Source organism: Rattus rattus, chromosome 1, assembly GCF_011064425.1.
Source record: "Rattus rattus isolate New Zealand chromosome 1, Rrattus_CSIRO_v1, whole genome shotgun sequence".
In the NCBI taxonomy this organism is placed as follows: domain Eukaryota; kingdom Metazoa; phylum Chordata; class Mammalia; order Rodentia; family Muridae; genus Rattus; species Rattus rattus.
This window is the reverse complement of record NC_046154.1, coordinates 18,987,685-19,007,125: the sequence shown is the minus strand read 5'-3', so window position 1 is coordinate 19,007,125 and position 19,441 is coordinate 18,987,685. Positions and strand designations below refer to the sequence as shown.

The 19,441-nt window shown below is 51.2% G+C and overlaps 1 protein-coding gene across 2 annotated transcripts in view; it reads left to right on the top strand.

Annotated features, from left to right (window-relative positions):
- Window positions 1-1,669: 1,669 nt before the first annotated feature.
- The window catches only part of Capzb (capping actin protein of muscle Z-line subunit beta), a 99,668-nt gene continuing 81,896 nt past the window's right edge, over window positions 1,670-19,441 (top strand). The window contains exon 1 of one of the 2 annotated variants that reach the window (XM_032895454.1): window positions 1,670-2,060. In XM_032895454.1, coding sequence (XP_032751345.1) covers window positions 1,887-2,060 — 174 coding nt within the window. In that variant the 5' untranslated portion in view covers window positions 1,670-1,886. The remainder of the gene's footprint in view (window positions 2,061-19,441) is intronic. The other variant, XM_032895451.1, reaches the window with a different exon arrangement.

The following is a 19,441-nucleotide window of genomic DNA, read 5'->3' as shown; positions in this document are numbered from 1 at the left end:
GTACCTGGCTTTCCCATGCTGTTGATCCGAAATGTACCTATGCACGTAGTCAGCACTTTACCCACAACGCACCTCTCTAGCCCCAGTATGAGTGCTTTAAAAACATTCCTGTGTGCATATAGGTGTTTTCTGTCTGTTTACATGCAGGAATGCCTGCATGTGAAAACCAGAGGGTGACCTCAGATATTGTTCCTCTGACATCGAAATAAAACTGTCTGGGACACACAAATAGCTCTCTGAGGCTCTCCCTTGACACCTTGTCCAGCATACAGCAGGCTCACTGCAGTGTGGGGTCCCGGGTCAGAGCTTGTTGCTCTCCACACAGAATTCAGGCTGGCCTCAGTGGCTTCTGTGGAAACACAGGGATCTCTGCTGTCACTGTCCTGTATGCTGACGATAGACACACGGTCTGCTCCACACCCACCTTCAGCTGTCTGATCAAACATTACTTCCTGAGTTAAAGCCCCCTTGAACCACGCTCCAAATTCTCTCCACACGGTGCTTGTCTGTCTACCTGCTCTATCCACTCTGGTTTTCCACATCTCAGCCCCAACACGTTACTAGAAAGGTTAACTGTCTCCAGCCAGGTTTCAAGCTCGAAGAGGCCCTAACTCAAGGGCAGAGGTGCTTACCCAGCATGCAGAAGGCTCTCTCTATTCCTGGAAGTGAAATCTCACCCACAAGCTCTATGCCAGCATGGGCTATTTTGCTCATAGCTGTAATCTCTACAGCCTGCCTACATAGTGCTTGGCCAATAGCTACACAATAAATACTTCCGGCATAATGACTTTCTAAGCGCCACTCCTTTCTCTGAACTCCTGTAATTCCAGTCTGTGTCATTCTTGAGGGACTTACCTGGATGCTTTCTCTGCTGGTGTCTGTCCCTGCAAGCTTTCACTTGACTATGATCATGCTCAGAGGCCTTGGGCACAGTTTGCCTCAGATGAAGTTCTATGACTCCTTCTCATGACCTGATATGACTCTAAACGGGGGTGGGGGGAGCAAGCTGTGTAGGGGATTATTTTAAGCAAAATGTGCAACTCTAGGTCTCTTGAGTTCCTTCAGATAACAAAACAAAATTTACTCTTTTGAACAGCCAATTTTTGGTTGGGGCTGCGATTCAATGGAAGAGCATTAGCCTAGTATGCCTGAGACTCTATGTTCAATCTTCAGACCTGAAAACAAAGGGATTTCTGAGTCACTATATGGTTCGAGAGAGCGACTCATTAGGGAAGCGGGCTGATTCTCTGCAGATGATGTAAAAAAAAAAAAAAAGTATATGTAACAGCCAGCATTTATTGAACCCAAATGTTCTAATCATTTTACCCCCTTGCCTTCCTACAACTACTCTGGTAGCTATGAAGTGCGGGCAGGGGATCCTTATGGCTTATCCACCTGTCATCTTTTGGTACCTAAAGGCAGCCCGCCTGGTCGTGATAGCTGGTGTTCAGCAACAGGGGCGGCTGAGCCAGGTCCCCCTGCAGGTTCTCCTCGCTCTTTGGGGGCCGGGCCTCGTCCAGTGCGCCAGTTCCGGGTCCGGGTGGGGCGAGGAGGGCCGGTCCCTTCCTAGTTTCAGCGCCTTCCGCATCCTCTGCTCTGGGGAACCAGTGAACCGCTCCACCCTCAGCTACCCCGCGGCCTGCAGCTGCAAGAAGCGAGGCTGACAGTCAGAGGAGAGACACAAGCAGCCCCTATGCCCCCGGAACACCGCAGCCCTGGTCGCGCAGGACCGTTGCGCCTGGCCCGCCCCTCCCTCTACAGGACACGCCCACCCGACCACAGGGTCCGCCCCCGTCCCCGCCCCCCGCGCGGCGCTCCATACTTGGCGATCGCTGCGGCCCCGCACGCTCATTGGTCGCGAGCTGGCGGCTGGGGGGCGGGCCGGGATGGCCGGGGCGGGGAGGAAGGTGGTGGCTGCCCGGCGCGGGGGGGAGGGGGAGGGGGGCGCTGACCCGGATGTTCACTCTTGGGCACCCGGGGAAGTGGAAGCGCCGGGCCCTGCTGCGGGGGGGAGAGCCACAGACGCCGGGACTGGGACCGTCGCCGCCGCCGCCACCATGGTAAAGAGACCCTCTCATGGCTCTATCCCGGGACCCCCTCACTGCGGGAGCTCGCGTCCACTCTCTCGCCGACCCGCCGGCCCGGGGAGGGTGGGGATCCGGGGTGGGGGAGGGGCGGGGTCCGGGACCTTAGGCAGACGCCACTCTTCGGGTCCTGAGTGGGCGGCGGGAGGTCCTGATAGCTTATGACCTCGCCTTGGGCTCCATGTGAAGCCCAGTTCTTCCCCCGCATGTCCAGACTAGTCTCGCTTATCCCAGGCTAGACCTTCCTTCCCTCCAAGCACCCCTCTCGCAGGCCTTCATCCCATGGGCTGAACTTGGGCCCCTGCCTCGGTCCCAGGGCCCAAGCTAGGACCGTGGTTTTCGCTCCTGTGGCCCAGTCTAGGCCCCTTTCCCCAAACTCTTCTCTCCATGGCCCCAGCCTGCACCTCGACGATCCCTTTCCAGTGAACTCAGCCTAGGTTTGTTTCCTCCACCCTGATGGACTCTTCTCTCCGTGGTCCTCAAGTCTGGCCTCTCTATTCCGACTGTGTTCCCCTCCTGCACCTCCCTACCCCCAGCTCCCCCCCACCCCCGGCCCTAGCGGTCCCCTTCCCCCGACTTCTCACGACTTAAGCCTAGCCTGCGTCAGCCCTGCGCTGCTCTTACCCTCACCCTCCCATCTAGACCCTGCTTGCTCGGTGTCCTGCTCCTAACCCAGGTGTCCCCTCCCCTCTTCCTAGGAGGCTCTTCCTTGGCAGCCTCTGGTGAGCGGGGGAGAGCCCCAACCAGGGTGGGGGTGGTCCGGGTGCTGTGCCTTTCCTAGGCTTGCCCCTTGCTGGGGAGGCCGCTTAGGTTCGGTGTGAGTGAACAAGCGAGCGAGGGAGAGAAGGGCGGCATCTGTGTGCCCGGAAGGCAGAGCAGGGCATTTCCCTTGGGAGGCCCTAGAGGCCGTGCAGCTAATACAGCGCGTCTTTAGGGGTGCCCTGCCTGAGTCGGGGAGCAGAGTGCTGACGGTGGGTAAGCCAAGTGGACAGGGGTGAACTCACAATCGCTCTTGTGAGGCCACACCTTGGGGCTGGGGGACACCAAGCTCAGCAGCCCATCCTTCAGCCTGGACACGATGCATCCTAGCAGGCGCAGCCTTCCTTTCCCCCTGAACTGTCAACTTGTAAGGGTTGGAACTGCTGATTATGGAGGTGCTGCTGATCAGGTGAGCGGCCCGAGAACTACCTGACTCTACTCATGGTGTTTGTTTTGGTAATGAAGTCAGGCCTACTATGCTCATAACTTATTTGAGGAGCCTAGGTGTGTCGTTCCCCCCTCCCCCATATCCCTGCACCCCCTAATCTACCTGGATACCTGCAGAGCAAGCCCACCTTCTAGGTGGAAGGGCCAGAGAGCTATCTCACGTGGTCAAGGAAGCCTTGTAAGGTAGACTGAGAGGGAAGGCCATCCACCTGTTTCATGCAGAACATCACAGCCTTGCGGGTGGCTCCCCTCCAGCCTAGTAGGTGTTTAGGAGTGGATTTTGGACCCTAGATGGTTTTGAGGAGCCCTGTTCCTTGTTTAATTCAGGGTGCAGCCATTGAGTTGGGGGTAACTAAATCTGATTGGCTAATAAACTTTCTATATATCGATTTAAAAGCATAGGCAAGACTGTTTTTCATACTGTTGCTCTTGGCTGAAAACTGGCCTGGGAGTCTGAAACCCTGATCTTAGTCTGCACGGAGAAGGACTTGTCCAGGACAGTTTTGGGTGAGATTCTTCAAAGTAGACTGAAGTTTTCTATGTGTGCCCCCAGCACGGAAATAGAGAGTGACAGGAGAGGGTGCCGGGGTGACCAGATGGGACTTAGTCCCCCAGAGTCCTCTAGGCTTTTGCTTTCTCCGTCTGACAGGGTAAAGAAAAGCTGGAGCATTCATTGTAACTGACTCAAAATGTTCAGTCTGTGCGAGACTCTTGGGCAGTGAAAGCATGCCCAGCAAGCAGCCTCCAGGCAGCCATCTTCCTTGTATGCTGTGTATATCTGATATAATGACACTCTTCAAGAACCATAATGACGGGATGCTTGGGCACAGCCACGGAGGGCAAGCACTCATCCCTGCAGACTGTGGGTGGATCCCCTATTAGGAGACCGCCATTGAGAGACAGTAGTATAGCCTGTGCACCTGATCCTGGCTCTCTGGGGACAGAGATTGTGGCCTTGTGTTTTCTGTCCCTGTCTATCTGGTCCTAGAACAGTGCCTAGCTCTGAGCCATCTGACTGGGGAGGCTGGGCCTGGCGCCACATACCTGTAATCTCAGCTGTTTAAGGCATTCAAGGCCATCTCGGGCAACATTGAGAGTGAGACCCTGTTTCAGTGAAAACCAGGAGATTGCTTGGTGTGATCTGGGATGTGTCTATGAGCGCAGCCACTCGGAGGTTGACGCTCCTTCTCATGAACTTGTTTTTCAAGTATCCTAGTCCCCTGAGTGGTTTCTGACTGCCTTATAGTCAGGTTCATACTATGCTAGAACAGTCCGATGCCTTGGTGTGGGTAGTTTGGACAAACCAGAAGTGGTGGAATTGGGCTGCATCGTAGATAATGAAGACAACCATGGTTTGCAGCGGGCTTGGTGGTAGAGCAAGTGGCTAGCCAGCTCCAGGGTGCCCACTGAGGGGAGAGACTTTAAATGCATTTGACTTGGAGTGGAGTCCACGGTTATTCTTGGAGACAAGTCCACTGTCCCTATAAGAGTGCATAGGCAAATGGGGTTTATTTACATCCCCTCAGCAGGCAGTCTTACGACTGTCCCTAAGTGCTTTACAGTGTCAACGCACCACAGAGCTCTGGCTTCTGACTTTGAGGTTATTATTCTGAGCATTAAGATGCTGGTGCTCAGTGGTGGGGCTGGGACAGTGAGAGGCCAAGGAGGCTCCTTAGGACCTGTTGCTCTAGCTCACAGATGGCACTGATGACAAGAGCTGGTAGGAGAGGTCCTATTGTTAAAAGGGGAAATGGAGTAGACTGCACTGTATCTTGGTGGGCTCCTTCTGTGAATAAGATCCAGAGAGATGCTCAGGGGTCAAAGGTGACTGCTGCCAAGCTTGGGGAGCAGAGTTCAATCCCTAGAACCCATATGTAGAACCAAGTCTTCCTCTAACCAGCATACTCACAGAGTCCTGTCTCCCTTCCCCCAATAAGTAAATAAATAAGCAAACAGTATAACTTTAAACAACTTCCTGTGTAGTTGGACTTAGAGACCTTGTGTATGCTTGTTCTGTTCAAGTAAACGCAGCCAGTCTCCTTTTGATAAGTAGCCTGTGATTATTAGTTTAAGATTGGGAAAATGACAGACATGCCTTTGAAGGTAGATCTATTTATAATTTGGAAGTGCTATACTGTTACATTCTATGGAGGAGGAGGGAGGACACAGGGCAAGGGCCCTGACAGCTCAGAGCCTTGCTTGCCAGAGCAGGAAGTGCTTATTGCCCAGCACTTACTAGGCACCGATCTGGAGCTGTAGGCATCACTGCTTAGATGTGTGCATCATGAGCTGCTGTGTGCTGAGGAGTAGCAGAGAGCAAGGTAGACACGATGTGGGCCTCTGGCTTCCCCTGTTAGGGGGCCTACAACAGAGCTTGGAAAGCCAGGCAGTGTCACACACCTATGACTCTGGCTACTCAGAAGTTCAGGTCCAACCTGAGCAACAGGGTGGGAGAGACACCTTGTCACTCTCCCCTAATGATAAGGGGGACAGTATTTACTGTCAGTGCAGGCTCACAAGCATGCACTGTAGAGGAAATGGAAGGGGACATTGTGGCCCGAGCTGGGTTCTGTGCTCTTGGCTTTTCGAGTGTTTTCAGTCCAGTGGAATAAAGTGTGTATGTCTGCAGCCTGCAGCCTGAGACACAACCTTGAGACATGGTGGACATCCACCACTGGCACTGGCCCAGGGTCTGGAAACAGTGACTGCTCAGCCTGTTTTTGTTCAAGGAATGTCTGAAGCTCAGGTCAGGTGAACGGTGTGAATTGCAGATCTGTAGTTTAGACCCTCTGTGAGACTGTGTTTCAGAAGTATTGACCACAGGTGTAGGGGCTTGGAACAGGTCCTCCATGAGGGCTGGGTCTGCCAGCCTGGACCAGTCTACTGCACACTCACTGGCATTGGGATTAGCTAGTGTAGCATTCACAGACGAATGTCTCATTGTAAGGAGGTGGAGATATTTATGGGACTCTAGCCATGTGCCATCCACTCCACCAGAAGCTGTTGATTTTTGCCTTGCAAAAGCTTGATGAGGAAGGTTCAGCCTTGGACCACAGACAACAGTGTATAAGAAGCTAGACTTAGAGCTAGACAGAGTGGTGCACCCCTTTAAAAATCCCAGTGCTTAGGAGAAAGAAGCAGCAGATCTTTATGAATTTAAGGTCTTTCCTGCTCTACACAGCAGGGCTCCAGGTCGTCTGGGATACATAGAGAGATCCTGTCTCAAAAATTACTCTTCCCTCTTAAACAAAAAAAAAAAAAAGAAAGAAAAAGAAATCAGATTTGGATGCGGTGTCTTTATGGGTGGAGTCCACTTTGATTGAGGGGGGCAAGGACAGGCAACAGAATGCAGGAGCGCTTGTCCATGCAGAGCCTTGTCACCCGTACCATGCACTGGCTGCTGGGTGCTCAGGAAGTCTTCCATGGCACTGAGTAGGAAGGTAGTGAGAGCTGAGAGGTGGCTGTCTCTCCCTTGCTGCCTTCAGAGTGGGGTGTGTCTGGGTGGAGTCCTGATTGCCTTTCTGTGTGACCTAAGTGTGTGACCTAAGTGAGCGCCCCTCCTTCCTTCCCCTTAGTTCCTTGATGTACAGGGTGAGGGGAGTATTTCTTAGGGACACCAGGAAAAGGAAATGGTTTTAAATTTATCGTGTGTGTGTGTGTGTGTGTGTGTGTGTGTGTGTGTGTGTGTGTGTGTGTGTGTGTGTGTGTTGGTGCTCCACAATCTGTGTGTGGAGGCCAGAGGATAACTTTGGGAAGTTGGTTCTCTTCTTTCATCATTGGCTGAGAAATGGCATTTTTAATATACTGGCAACACAGTAAGTTGGGGCTATAGCTGCTCTCTGTCAACTTTTGTATACCCAAGTGTATGTGACACAAATGGAAGCCACAGCCCCTGTTCTCTCATCCTGGAGAGGAGGAAAAATGTGCTTAAGAAGTTTAGTACAGCGTGGAGGGAAAGTTCTGGGGAAGAGCTCTGGAGGGCCACGTGTGCGTGCTAGTCAGGTGTTTCACCTCGCTCAGGAAGCCCTGTAGACATTCCAGTCCTCAGTCAGCTTGGGGGCTGGGCCTGAAGCCCAGGAAGACCTTGCCCAGCCAAAGAGGAAGGGGAGGTTAGGGTGGGGCACCATCAGCCTGTGAGTTCACTGTACCAAGTCCAAGGTCAGTGTGATGTCAGCAGGGTGGGTTTGAGAACCACTGGGTAGACATGGAGAGGAAGTGTTCGCTGCCAGCTGCCAGTTGCTAAGCTCAGGAGTTTGCATTTGGTCTGGACAGCGTGGAGCCAGTGACATTTCTCACAGGGCAGGTGGAAATTTGAGCAGGCTGATGGAGCAGTGGTATTTTAGCATGAGTCCTCTAGCCATGCTGTGTAGAGAGGTACTGCAGATGAAGAGGGAGGAAAGGGGGATGGGTACATTCGTAGGCATCACCTGCGAGGTAGCAGGGTCTGGCCAGGCTGGCTGGGGTCTGTAGTGGAGAAAGGCAGATAGGCACAGTGAGCTGCAGAGGTCTGCCATCTGGTTGAGAGGTACATCTGCCCCCAGAGATGGACATGCAGGCCTTCCGATTGGTCATTGACCAAACAGCTCTTTCTGATTAGTTTAAATCCTAGATAATGGGACCCACAGAGCCCTGATAGATGATTGACATGAGTGGGCATTCTGCATGGTTAGCCGAGTGACAGCCAGCCTAGCCTGCTGCTGGTGGCCCAGTGTACTGTTGCGTCTAGGCATGTCAGTGCCTGAGACCCCAACTACTGAGGCAGTCTACAGTGTGGGAGGCCCTGCAGAGTGGCTGTTTTCATATTCCATGCAGTGCAACGAGACAGGCCCAGGGTACTCTCAGGGTATCTCAGGGTACGGAGGAAGAGACCAGGGCCTGCCTAGGCTGCCTTGACTTCGATCTATCTATCTTCCTTCCTTCTTCCCTCCCTCCCTCCCTCCCTCCCCCCTCTCTTCTTTCTTTCTTTCTTTCTAAGGATTATTTTATGTGAATTAGTGTTTTGCCTACAAGTGTGTCTGCGTACCACATGCATGCCCGTGGCAGTCAGAAGAGTGTCAGATCTGGAATTGGAGTTGTGGGTGATTTGGAGCCTTCGTGTAGGTGCTGGGAACAGAACCTGGGTCCTTTGCAAGAGGAAATTGTGCTCTTAACCGTTGTGCCATCTCTCTCCAGCCTCCCCCACCCCTAGCCATTTTCTTTGTCGTTCATTCTGTGGACACCTCGACCACAGCTGTGGACTTGGTTGTAATCCTCTAATCCACTACTAGCAGTGGCCTAGTGGTTACCATCCTCCTGCCCAGGTGGTTACTGCCCAGGACCTTGCTGTGGTTATTACAGGGACTGCCTGAGTGTATGGAAACTGTAGGCAGTGCCTGGCTAGCATGGTTAAAGTGGGAGAGGCATGTTGGCTGCTGTTGTAAGGTTATTTTTATTACCATGGGTAGTTGATGGCCAGCCATTCATGTAGCCTCCCAGCTGGCCTGGGAGACAGCACCAACCCTGATGAGCCTGCTGTAGTTGGAGCCTCTGACCCAGAGCTGGTAGCCTTAGGGGACAGCCCAGGTAAACCCCAGCCTGCTAAGAACTCCAGTCCAGTGCTTCTTTCTGGCCTCAGAGTTCTTACCACAATGTGGGGCACTGGCAGCTGTTCCCCCTGGCTCTGACCCTGAACTTCTGCTTAAACCGCTCCCTGAAGCTTCCTCTTCTTGTGCTGAACTCATCAGGATCTTCTCTGAAACCATTCTCTGACTGGCCACCACTGGAGTGCTCTTTTTTTTTTTTTTAAAAAGATTTAATTAATTAATTAAAGTACACTGTAGCTGTCTTCAGACACACCAGAAGAGGGCACCAGATCTCATTACAGATGGTTGTGAACCACCATGTGGCTGCTGGGAATTGAACTCAGGACCTCTGGAAGAACAGGCTCTTAACCGCTGAGCCATCTCTCCAGCCCCTGCAGTGCTCTCACATGTAAAAAACATTGCGGGATTACATTTGCCTGGGGAATCATCTCTGACTTAAAATATAGCTAGGCTTTTCTCACCAGGCGCTCTCAGCTTAGGGACCACAAATGGCGAAGGTAGTTGGTTCTTGACCTAAATGTTGTTATGGTGTGTGGTTGTGGTGAGAGAGACCTTTGCAGCTTCCAAGTAGCTCTGAGCCAGGGGAGTTGTCCTTGCAGCTGTGAATGGCAGGGGTTCAGGTCAGGCTTGCCGTGTCGTCCTGTTGCTCAGGGTTTCTCTGCTGGTGGCTTGGATCTTGTTGGACTTTGTCTGGTTTTACATACTCAGTTTCCTCTTCTGTTGTAGTTTGTACTACTAAATAGGGGAGGAACACGGAGGAGCATGTATGTGCCCACCCTGTGGTGCCATCTTGCCCTAGCAGGTTGGCCTCTCAGGGAGCCACTCCAGAATTTCTCCCTGTGCCATGTGTTTGCTTTTATTGGTCCTCTGCACCTCTAACTGCCTGGTGACCTCACCTAGGTTTGGGGTGCAGGTTGCTATATGGATAGAATGTCTCTGAGCTCCTCGTCTTCCTGCGTCCACCTAAAGTACTAGGATTAAAGGTGTGTGCTGTCGCACCCAGCCTCTGTTGAGGATGGGGTGTGTGTGTGTGTGTGTGTGTGTGTGTGTGTGTGTAGATCAGAGACAACTCCTTCCACCTTTGTGTGAATTCCCGGGATTGAACTCAGTTTGTAGGGCTTGTAAGGCAAGTACATTGCTTTTATGCTGAACCATCTCTCTGGCCAGTGTTGAGGATTCTGCTGTGAGCTTTCTCAGTGTACGCCCTGGCGAAGTCTCATTCAGTCAGGAGCATTTACACAGCATGTATGTGTAAACAGTTGTTTCTGGCTGTCCTGAGATTTGAGGTGACGGCTTTGGGCTTGAGGTGTGGCCTGAGGGTCCTGGAATTGGAGGTTGCCGGGCAACTGCTCAGTCGATGGTGTACCCACTCCTAGAGCTCCTGTTAGTCACTACCGTCCCTTTCCTTCTGTCGTGGTGCCCACGATCTTGATATCTGGTTCTGTCAACCCCAGCCCTAGAACCATTTCCTCCTGTTGTAGATAAAGAAACGAAAGCTCAGAGAGAGTGGTAAATCGCTCAGGGGCCCCAGAGAGGCATGAGCGGTTACCATGTGACTCCATGTTGACATCCTACTCAAAAGCTCCTGCCAATCAGATTCTTCTGGGGTGGTTATTTTATAGATGAAAAACTGAAGGCAAATGTCCCCCTCAGTAGGTCTAGCCACAGTGACTGAGCAAGTTTGGGCTTGGTGTAGGAGGCAGACGCTTGTGCTTTGGGTCAGGTTGCTGAAATAACAGCTCTTAGGTGGAGGGACCCTGCAGAGTGGCTTTAGAAAGGAGCCTTCTAGCCTAGGAAGCATTGGTGGAGGTTGAGCCCTCCCTCATGACACTGCCTGTTGGGAACTGTTGGTGAGTAAGCCCGGCAGGGTTCCCTCACCTAGTTTCCTGTGATTCACATCCCAAGCCTTGGGCACTTGTAATGTAGGTGGCTTTGGGTATGCCCCATTGACCATTCCTCTTCTGCCTGCTGAGTTTATTTTGGGGAGGGAAGTTATAAATCCCCTTGCTTGCTTCATCGTGGGTGCTGCAGCAATGTCCCCTTGTCCCTGGCCTGTGTTGTGGCTCCATCAGTGTTTGTTGAACGACTGACTCGCCTGTTTGTTCTTAATGATGTGAACAGCTTCCCATATGAGAATGAACCATGTGAGACTGCTATGTTTTGGTAGGTAAAAATTGTCAGGCGTCAGTGTTTCTGTGGCCCAGCATATTTAAGGTGGAGTGCATGGTGAGAGAGCAGGGCAGTTTGAGTGGGAGACCCTCGCAGTGTCCAGTTTTCTATGGCTAGATATCTTCCCCACCGTTCTCTCTCTCCCTCCCTGCCCGCTTTGGTTTTTCCAGACAGGGTTTCTCTGTGTACTGGCCCTGGTTGTCCTAGACTCACTTTGTAGAGTAGGCTGACCTCGAACTCAGAGATTTGCCTGCTTCTGCCTCCTGAGCACTGGGATTAAAGGCCTGGGCTGTCACCACTGCCCAGTTTCTTTGGATCTCTTAAACCCAACTTTCACAAGGCTAAACCAGCCATCAGAGCCAAGGTCTTAATGGGGAAAGAAAGAGCTGAGCAGAGACTGTCAGGTCAGGTCAGCTCACTCGTGATACCGAAGGCTGGCAGTGTGTCCCTGGGAAAACCACCTGTGGTCCTGATAGCAGCCAGCTTGTGCTGGTCGGTGAGCGCCTGGCCTTCAGTTACAGGAGCTGTCTGCTGTTTTTGGCATTTCTTACTGCTCCCAGGCAGTCGAGATTCCCAAGTCCAAGGCTATGAAAGGGTGTGCTGGAGGCAGAAGACCAGGATGAGGTCCTTGTCTGTCTTCTTGTCTCTGAAATGGTGTGAGTAAAAGTTGCTATTTTCACTGGCGTGATAGTGCATGTCTTGGGGTTGGAGAGATAACTCAGCACTTAAGAGCACTGACTACTCTTCCAGAGGTCCTGAGTTCAAATTCCAGCAACCACATGGTGGCTCACAACCATCTGTAATGGGATCCGATGCCCTCTTCTGGTGTGTCTGAAGAGAATGACAGTGAACTCACAAACATAAAATAAATCTTTAAAAAAAAAATAGTGCATGTCTTTGATCTCTGTACTTGGGAGGCAGAGGCAGGAGGATGGCTGAATTCCAGACCAGCCAGGACCACATGAGACTGACTCAAAAACAAGCAAACCACCACCAACTAAAAAAAACCTCCACTCAAACCCAACAACAATAAAGTAGCCATTTCCACTGGGGTCTGTAGCTCAGTGAGGGGGTGCTTGTCTAGCAAAAGTATCCTGGGTTCAGTCCCCAGCTCCTGTGTGAGTGTTGTGAGGAGCTCTCTCCAGTGGGTTTATGAGGATTGAAGGAGTCAGTACAAAGCCAGACAGTCTGTTAAGTCACTGCATGCTTGGGAGAGCTCCATCCTGTGGATGTCCGTGAGCTTGCTTAACTTGTTGTTAGTCCCCAAAGGACCTGTGAGTGTGGGCGCCCCTTTGCCTGGTTCGCGTGCTTGGCACTTGGCACTTGGCACTTGGTGTTGCATTGACTCTCCAAGCAGGCAGGTGCAAGTCTCACCAGCTCTGAGCGTCACCAAGCATGCACCTGCGCTCCGTGAACGAACTATTTGTTCCAAGTGATAATATAAGCCACTCCTCTGAGCATGAGTGACCAACCTTGGTGTGCTAGCTGTACATGGTGCCTAGAGACTTTAAAGGAGGCAAGGCAGGGTGCTTGTCCGTGGTCCTTGTCAGTGGTCCTTGTCAGCCATTCCTCCCATACTAAACTTGTTTTCTGGCCCACTTTTTTCTCTTCTGAAGATGACAAGTGTTACGGTCACTCCTGACTTCTGCACACTCATGCTGCATTGGTGAATTGCCACAGACTCAGCAGACATCGCTGCCTCAGGGCCTTACTATTTTGTTTGAGGACATATGAGTCTCACTATGTAGCTCGGGCTGGTCTGGTACTTGCTATGTAGACAAGGCTGGCCCGGAACTCACAAGAGATTCATCTGCCAGGATTAAAGGCATGAGCCACCACTCCATATACCCAATTAAAAAGAAAAAAGTTTTATTTCTGTGTCTGTATGCTTACCATGAGACCACAAGAGGGCATCTGATCCCCTGGAGCTGGAGTGGTAGGTGGTTATGAGCCACCTGACGTGGGTGATGGGAACTGAACGTAGATCCTTGGGAAGATGAGTTAGCGTCCTGCAAGCTAAGCCATGTTTCAGCCCCAGCATGTGTTTGATATTAAAACAGGGAGTGCTGGGACTCAGGTAACTAAGCAGGAAGGAGGACAAAGAGTGAGATGAGAGAGGAAGGCAGCCCTGGGTTAGTGATGGGGAAGCCCCTCCAGATCTGCATCCTTCATGGCTCCAACCCAGCGCTTCATTTCTGAGACCAGCTCCCCATCTGTAGACAGGGTAGACGTCGTCCCAGGGTAGAGGGTTAACTGAGAATACTGCTATACTGTGCTATCTCTCAGGCTTCACAGCGGGCACTTCAAATAGGCTTTGTGTAAGGCAACGAGTTGACCATTTGTCATGTAAACTGTCACGTTGGATTAGTTCTAAGAATGCCTGGACTACAAAATCCTGTAAATGTTCAGGGCAGAGTAGGGTGGGGAGGGCCCTGCAGTCAGATTCCAGCGTTCGCTCTTGGGCCTTACCTGCAGCAGGCCTCCCTCCGATGTAGCTTCCAGGCTGATGGTGCAAGGGGAACACCAGGCTGACCTCTGTGTCGTTACCATTTCTTGCCACACTTGTATTTGCAGATATGGAAATGGAGGTTTGGAAGGTTATGTATGGGATGTCTTGTAGGGTTAGGGTTAGGGTTAGGGCGCACGGCTAGTACGAGAGTGAGGTGGCCTGAACATAAAATCATGTCCATATGTACTTTATATTATGTTTAAATCCTTACCTTCTCTATTTGGCCATTTATCATTGTTTATGGTGAGAATGTTCAGAATTCTTTCTTCTAGTTTTGTTGTTGTTCTTGAGGTCGGAGCATGGCAGAGGCTCAGGTTGACCAAGCTGATCTCAAATGCCCCAAAACTTCCAAGTCTCCACTTAGAGGTATAGGCATTTGCTACCGTGCCTGGTTTATGTGGTACTGGGGATCCAGTGCAGGATTTCCTGCATAATGGGCAGGCACTCTGTCAGCTGAACCACAGCCCAGCCCCAGAAGAGATAGTTGTTGAAATCATAGATTCCTAGTTGCTAGGTCCCCAGGAGGGGTCCTCCCACTGTATGACTAATTGGCAGAATGCAGACATAGAATTTAGGCTGCCTCTTCAGGTCCTCCACCATTTCTGTTAAATTTTAATTTATAAAAAACTTGAGATGGTCTTCGGTAGTCAGGACTAGCATTGAACTTGCTCTGTATCCAGGGATGGCCTTGAATGCCTGCTCTTCTTTCCTCTACCTCCCAGTTTCTGGGTTACAGGCACCGGACCCATCTTGGTCCTGCCTGTTTGTATGATGAACTGGGCACTTTGTGGGGATGACTCTTACTCCAATATCACTATGGAAAGGGGTAGTGGGAGGAGAGACTGAGGTTTCCAAGCCTCAAGTGAGGGGTTTTTGTTGGGACAAGTGTGGGTGAGTGCTGATGGCACCGCCCAGCCTTAGAGCTTTGCATGCAGTGTTCTGCGGAGTTCCCAGAATTCTGTGTGTGAGAGCCTTTGCGTTTAGGACGTTACACTAGAAGTGATGTAAGTACGGTATATGGGGTGCTGATATCAGCTGAGGGAGGTGCTCCGATCGCTCAGAGAGGAAATCCAGTGATGGCTTGACTCAAACTAGGGTCCCTTTGACCTGTGGCTCCTGATGTGTTTTGTACTTAAGTAGTGTGGATAGCAGTAACAGGGTGCTGGAGAGTGTGTGTGTGTGTGTGTGTGTGTGTGTGTGTGTGTGTGTGTGTGTGTGTGTGTGAGAGAGAGAGAGAGAGAGAGAGAGAGAGAGAGAGAGAGAGAGACCTATTACATAGACCATCACATGGCTTTCAGTGTAGGGTGTGAAGACCACAAGTATCGTGACATGTTCATGGCAGTCCTGGAGAAGGCATGGCAACCAATTTTCTGTCAGAGGGGTCATGTGATTAATAGGTGAGGTTTATTGTCTTTGCTATGCTGTGGTGCAGTGGACAGATGTCTGTCTGTCTGTCTGTTCTTCTCATCCCCTGTTCCCTTCTTTAGAGAAGTCTCCAGGAGTGAGACTGTAGGGCAAAGAGGACTGGCACTCTTCTCCCATGCTTCTTCTGGTCCTGGAGCCCGTGAGTGTCCAGTGTCTCTGTGAGGCTGCTGCTCCTTGGGGTCCTGTGAGCACCCTCCTTCGCCTGCCTAGAGCAAGCTTCACTTCCTCCATGTGGCAGGGTCTGCGAGTTGAGATGGCCTCCTCTTTGCAGGGTCAGTCCCCATGGTTTCTCCTGTCTGGCTGCCTGCCAGAACTGTTGCTTATTGGCTTTTCTTTAACATGGTTTCCTTTTTGGGGGGTGGGTGAGGGGGTTCTAACGCAGGGCCGTTTCTCATGCTAGGTGTGTATTCTGCCACTGAGCTGTGCCCTCCGGCCTGGTCACAACCTTTTCTACCATCTGCTTAGTGTGTACATCGCTGTGGTGACTTGATCAGGGTTTCTCTCCCAAGTGTCTGGCATCCCCTGTTGGTGGCTATTTGGGGAGCACTAGGAGGTGTGGCTTGCTGGAGGAAGTGTATCACTGGAGCCAGTTTGGAGGCTTCAGATCCTCTCCACAGAGTTAGCTCTCTATGCCTCCAGCTTGTGGTTCCGATGTGAGCTGTCGGCTGCCACTTTAGCTGCCTGCCGCCTGCTCAGCCGGCACAGACTCTAACCTCCTTCAACCAGAAGCCCAAATAAACCCTTCCTTAGGAATCGCCTTCGCCTTGGTGATGGGGTTTTATCACAACAATAGGAAAGCAACTGACATACGCTGTGTAAGGTCCTCAGTGGTGTTGCTAGTGAATTGGTCGGCAATGGCTGCTCAGGCGTGTAGCTTCGTGGCCTTTGCGTGCTTAGGGACTTCAACATTAGCAATGTTTTTTTTTTTTTTTTTTTTTTCCTTTTTTTTTTTTCGGAGCTGGGGACCAAACCCAGGGCCTTTGCGCTTTGCTAGGCAAGCGCTCTACCACTGAGCTAAATCCCCAACCCTAGCAATGTTTTTAAATGGGCAACTCAGCAAAGCATGCACAACTGAGAAAATAGACCACACAAGCTACAAGAGGGGCCATTTGTTTACAGCAGATGCTACATCAGGGACACAGCTCTCCCTCTCCCTCTCCCTCTCCCTCTCCCTCTCCCTCTCCCTCTCCCTCTCCCTTTCTCTCTCCCTCTCTCTCTCTGGTCATTATTTCCCAAATACTGCAACAACCATTTGCATGTAATTTTGTTACATTAAGTATTATAAGCAACTAGGGTTGATCTAAACTGTTCAGGAGGGGCAGGTGAGGTCACGCACGCCTGTAATCAGTACTCAGGAGGTAGACGCAGGGGCCTCCGGAGTTCAAGGCCAGTGTCTTAGCTATGTATCAAGTTCAAGGCTGGGCTACACAAGCCCCTGTCTCAAAAACCAAAGTCAAACAGAGGAACATGATTAAGATCTCTTACTGCTCAACCAGAGGGGATCAGATGGAGTTCAGAGCTCAGATCCACACTGGATGACTCACTAGTGCCTTTAACTCCAACTTTAACTTCAAAGCATCTGACACCCTCTTCTGGCCTTCATGAGTATTGGATAACACATGCACAGACAGACACAGATAATGAAATTTTAAAAACAAAACAAAATCCAAGTTCAAGGCCGGCGTGGTCTATATATGAGCTCCAGGATAGCAGGGCTACAGAGAAACCCTGTCTTGAAAAAAAAAAAAAAAAAAAAAAACAAAAATAAAGATGAGTGACATACGCAGCGTCTGTGGCCACAGTACCTGTTGGGTGTGTGCACGTGGCCACTTTGCTTAGATAGTACTTTGCACAAAAGCAACTTAAAGAACATTTATTAGGGCTAGAGCCCCACACAGTGCTGGGGAGCAGAGAGTGGGGCAGGACGTATCTTTATCCACCCAGGAAGCAGAGTGTGAACAGCCAGTTAGGAGAGCGATAAACTGTCAAAGCCCCGCATGATGTGCCTTCTCCAGTGAGGCTGTACCTCCTAAGAGTTTCACAACCTCCCCAGACAGTAGTGCCAGCCAGGGACCAAGTGTTCAGTACATGAGCCTGTAGGGGCTCCCTCTCATTCGGATCACCGCGGGTGGGGAGGTGGGCGGTTCAGTACCCAACCCTCTTGGATCCCAAAGGACCAACTGTACTGATTTTGGAGAGTTAAAAATAAGTTCCAAAGCAACTCTGGTGGCGCCTGAATGTAGCCCTGGCACCTGGCAGGCTGAGCAGCCGAGTAGGAGGAGTTCAGGATCATCCCTGGCTACACAGTGAGTAGCCTGGGCTGTCACCCAGGCTACCTGTGTGGCACCACCTGTGATCCCAGCACTTGTGGGCAGAGGAGCATGGCAAATCCCAGGCCAGCCGGGGCCATAGAGCCAGACCCTGTCTGTAATTGAATGCGTGGTAAGAGTGTTACCAGCTTCTCCACATTGTAAGGCTCTGCTCACAGTGTGTGTCCGGAAGCCTGGCTTGTGCACGTCTTCCAGGGGGGATAGTTACAGTGCAGCTTTAAAAATAGAATTGGAAGCCACTTGTGAGAATGCATGCTTTTCTAATCTCAGCCCTCGGAGGCCACAGCCCCAAGTTTGAGGCTAGCCTGGTCTACATAGCAAGACCCTGCCTCAATGAAATAAGTTTTAAAGTTTTTTTCTATGTGTTTTATAAACACATAGAAATGTGTTTACACATTTAAATACAAATAAATTTATTTACACAAATGTGTTTACATTTATTTCACGTGGGCTAGGTATAGTACACACACCTGTGGAGATGTAGAGAGGCTGGAGGATAGCTGGCAAGAGTCATTTGTGGCCCCCCCACCCCCAGCCCCCCAACAGACACACACTTAAGTGAGTCCAGGGGGCATCACCCTTAGGCCCTCAGGCTTGGTGGCAAACCTCCTTTACCTGCTGAACCATCTCACTGGTCATTGCTTGTTTGTTTTAAAGGGTCTTTTTTTTTTTTTAACCATAGGATTTCTTTTTATTTATCTATCCTGTACATCTAGGGTCTGAGTGTACAGATGTGCACCACATGCATGCAGGTACGATCGGAGGTCAGAAGAGGGCACTGAGCCCCTGCAAGGTAGCAAGTGCCCTTAAGCAGTGAGCCATCGCTCCCACCCGTCGTGTTGTTTTGAGACTTGCTTTTGTACCTCAGGCTGTCCTAGAGTTCTGTCTCGTCTCAGCTTCCCGAGCGTGGGCTGCAGGCCCGAACCACTGCTCTGCTCTTCCACACACTTCATCTTGTCTTTTCGAGGAGAAGCCTAATCCCTGTAAGTACTGGACTTTCCAGTGAGTGAGTGCGGCCCACTTTCTCCTTGCCTTGAGAGGCGTGTGCTTCAGAGTTGGTCTGGCTCCTCTGAGAACGCTGGGGCCGTGGGTATCCAGAATGGTTTTAGATGAAGACTCCATTCTTGGTGGGACAGAGTGGGCGGTTAGGAGGGCTCCTGGTGCTCTGCTGCTCCCTACTCCGTGGATTCAGGCTTCATCCCAGCATCTGATATGGGTGTGCAAACAGATGTGGGGTGTGTAATGAGGGGTGCTTCATGAACCCAAATTTGTTTCAAACCAAAACAGCCTGGTGATTTGGGCTCTCTGAACCAGAGTATTTGAGGAGAACTTCTGGCTGCACTGTATGGGAGGTAAAGGAAGCATGGCAGGCTAGAAAGGAGCTGTGTCATCTGTCACGGAGGCGAGGAGTTGGATGGATGCTCGCTAGAGGGGCCTTCACCACAGTGCCTTGGACGCAGTCAGGGCAGTTAGGACTCAGAAATGGGTCCCCTGACTTGGTTGATGGGTGGTGTTTGAGCTTTAGGGTCTGAGCATGTATAAGGGGTGGAGATGGTTGCTAGGTAAGCTTGGGAAGGGAAGGAGGCAGGGTGTGTCCGTCCAGTGTTCTCTGGACCAGTCCTGTTACTGCAAGGCTCAGCCCCTCTGTGGCTTCTCATTTCTCGTTTCTGGTTTTGCCTTAGCTGCTGCTGGAGCACACTGAATGTGATAGGGGTGTGTTTTTCTGCCTGGCCAGCCTCCAGCTCTATGCTTGCTGGGCTTATGTGCCCCTTTATCATCATCTGATGTTTTTCTTTAAATCTACTTTCATTCGCTCCATTCATAAAGCAGACCATCCATAAAATGGCAGTGTGATGCCCCTGTTAGATTATTGTTCAGAAGAACAGCAGTGATGGTCAAGCCCCACTCACTCAGCATTCCTGCCATGAACCTCCTCAGACCCCATGTCTTCTGGGTAGTGTCCCCAGAAGTACTGTGGGGTAACAAGGGCACCGTGTGAGGACCTAAGGCCCATGCGCTGTGTGTGTAAGGTCGAAGCATCCTCCTCTATGGCCACGCCTCATTCTGCATCTTGGATATAAGGGCACTGGGGTCCCTCAAGAGTTGCAAGATGGGGCTGGAGAGATGGCTCAGCAG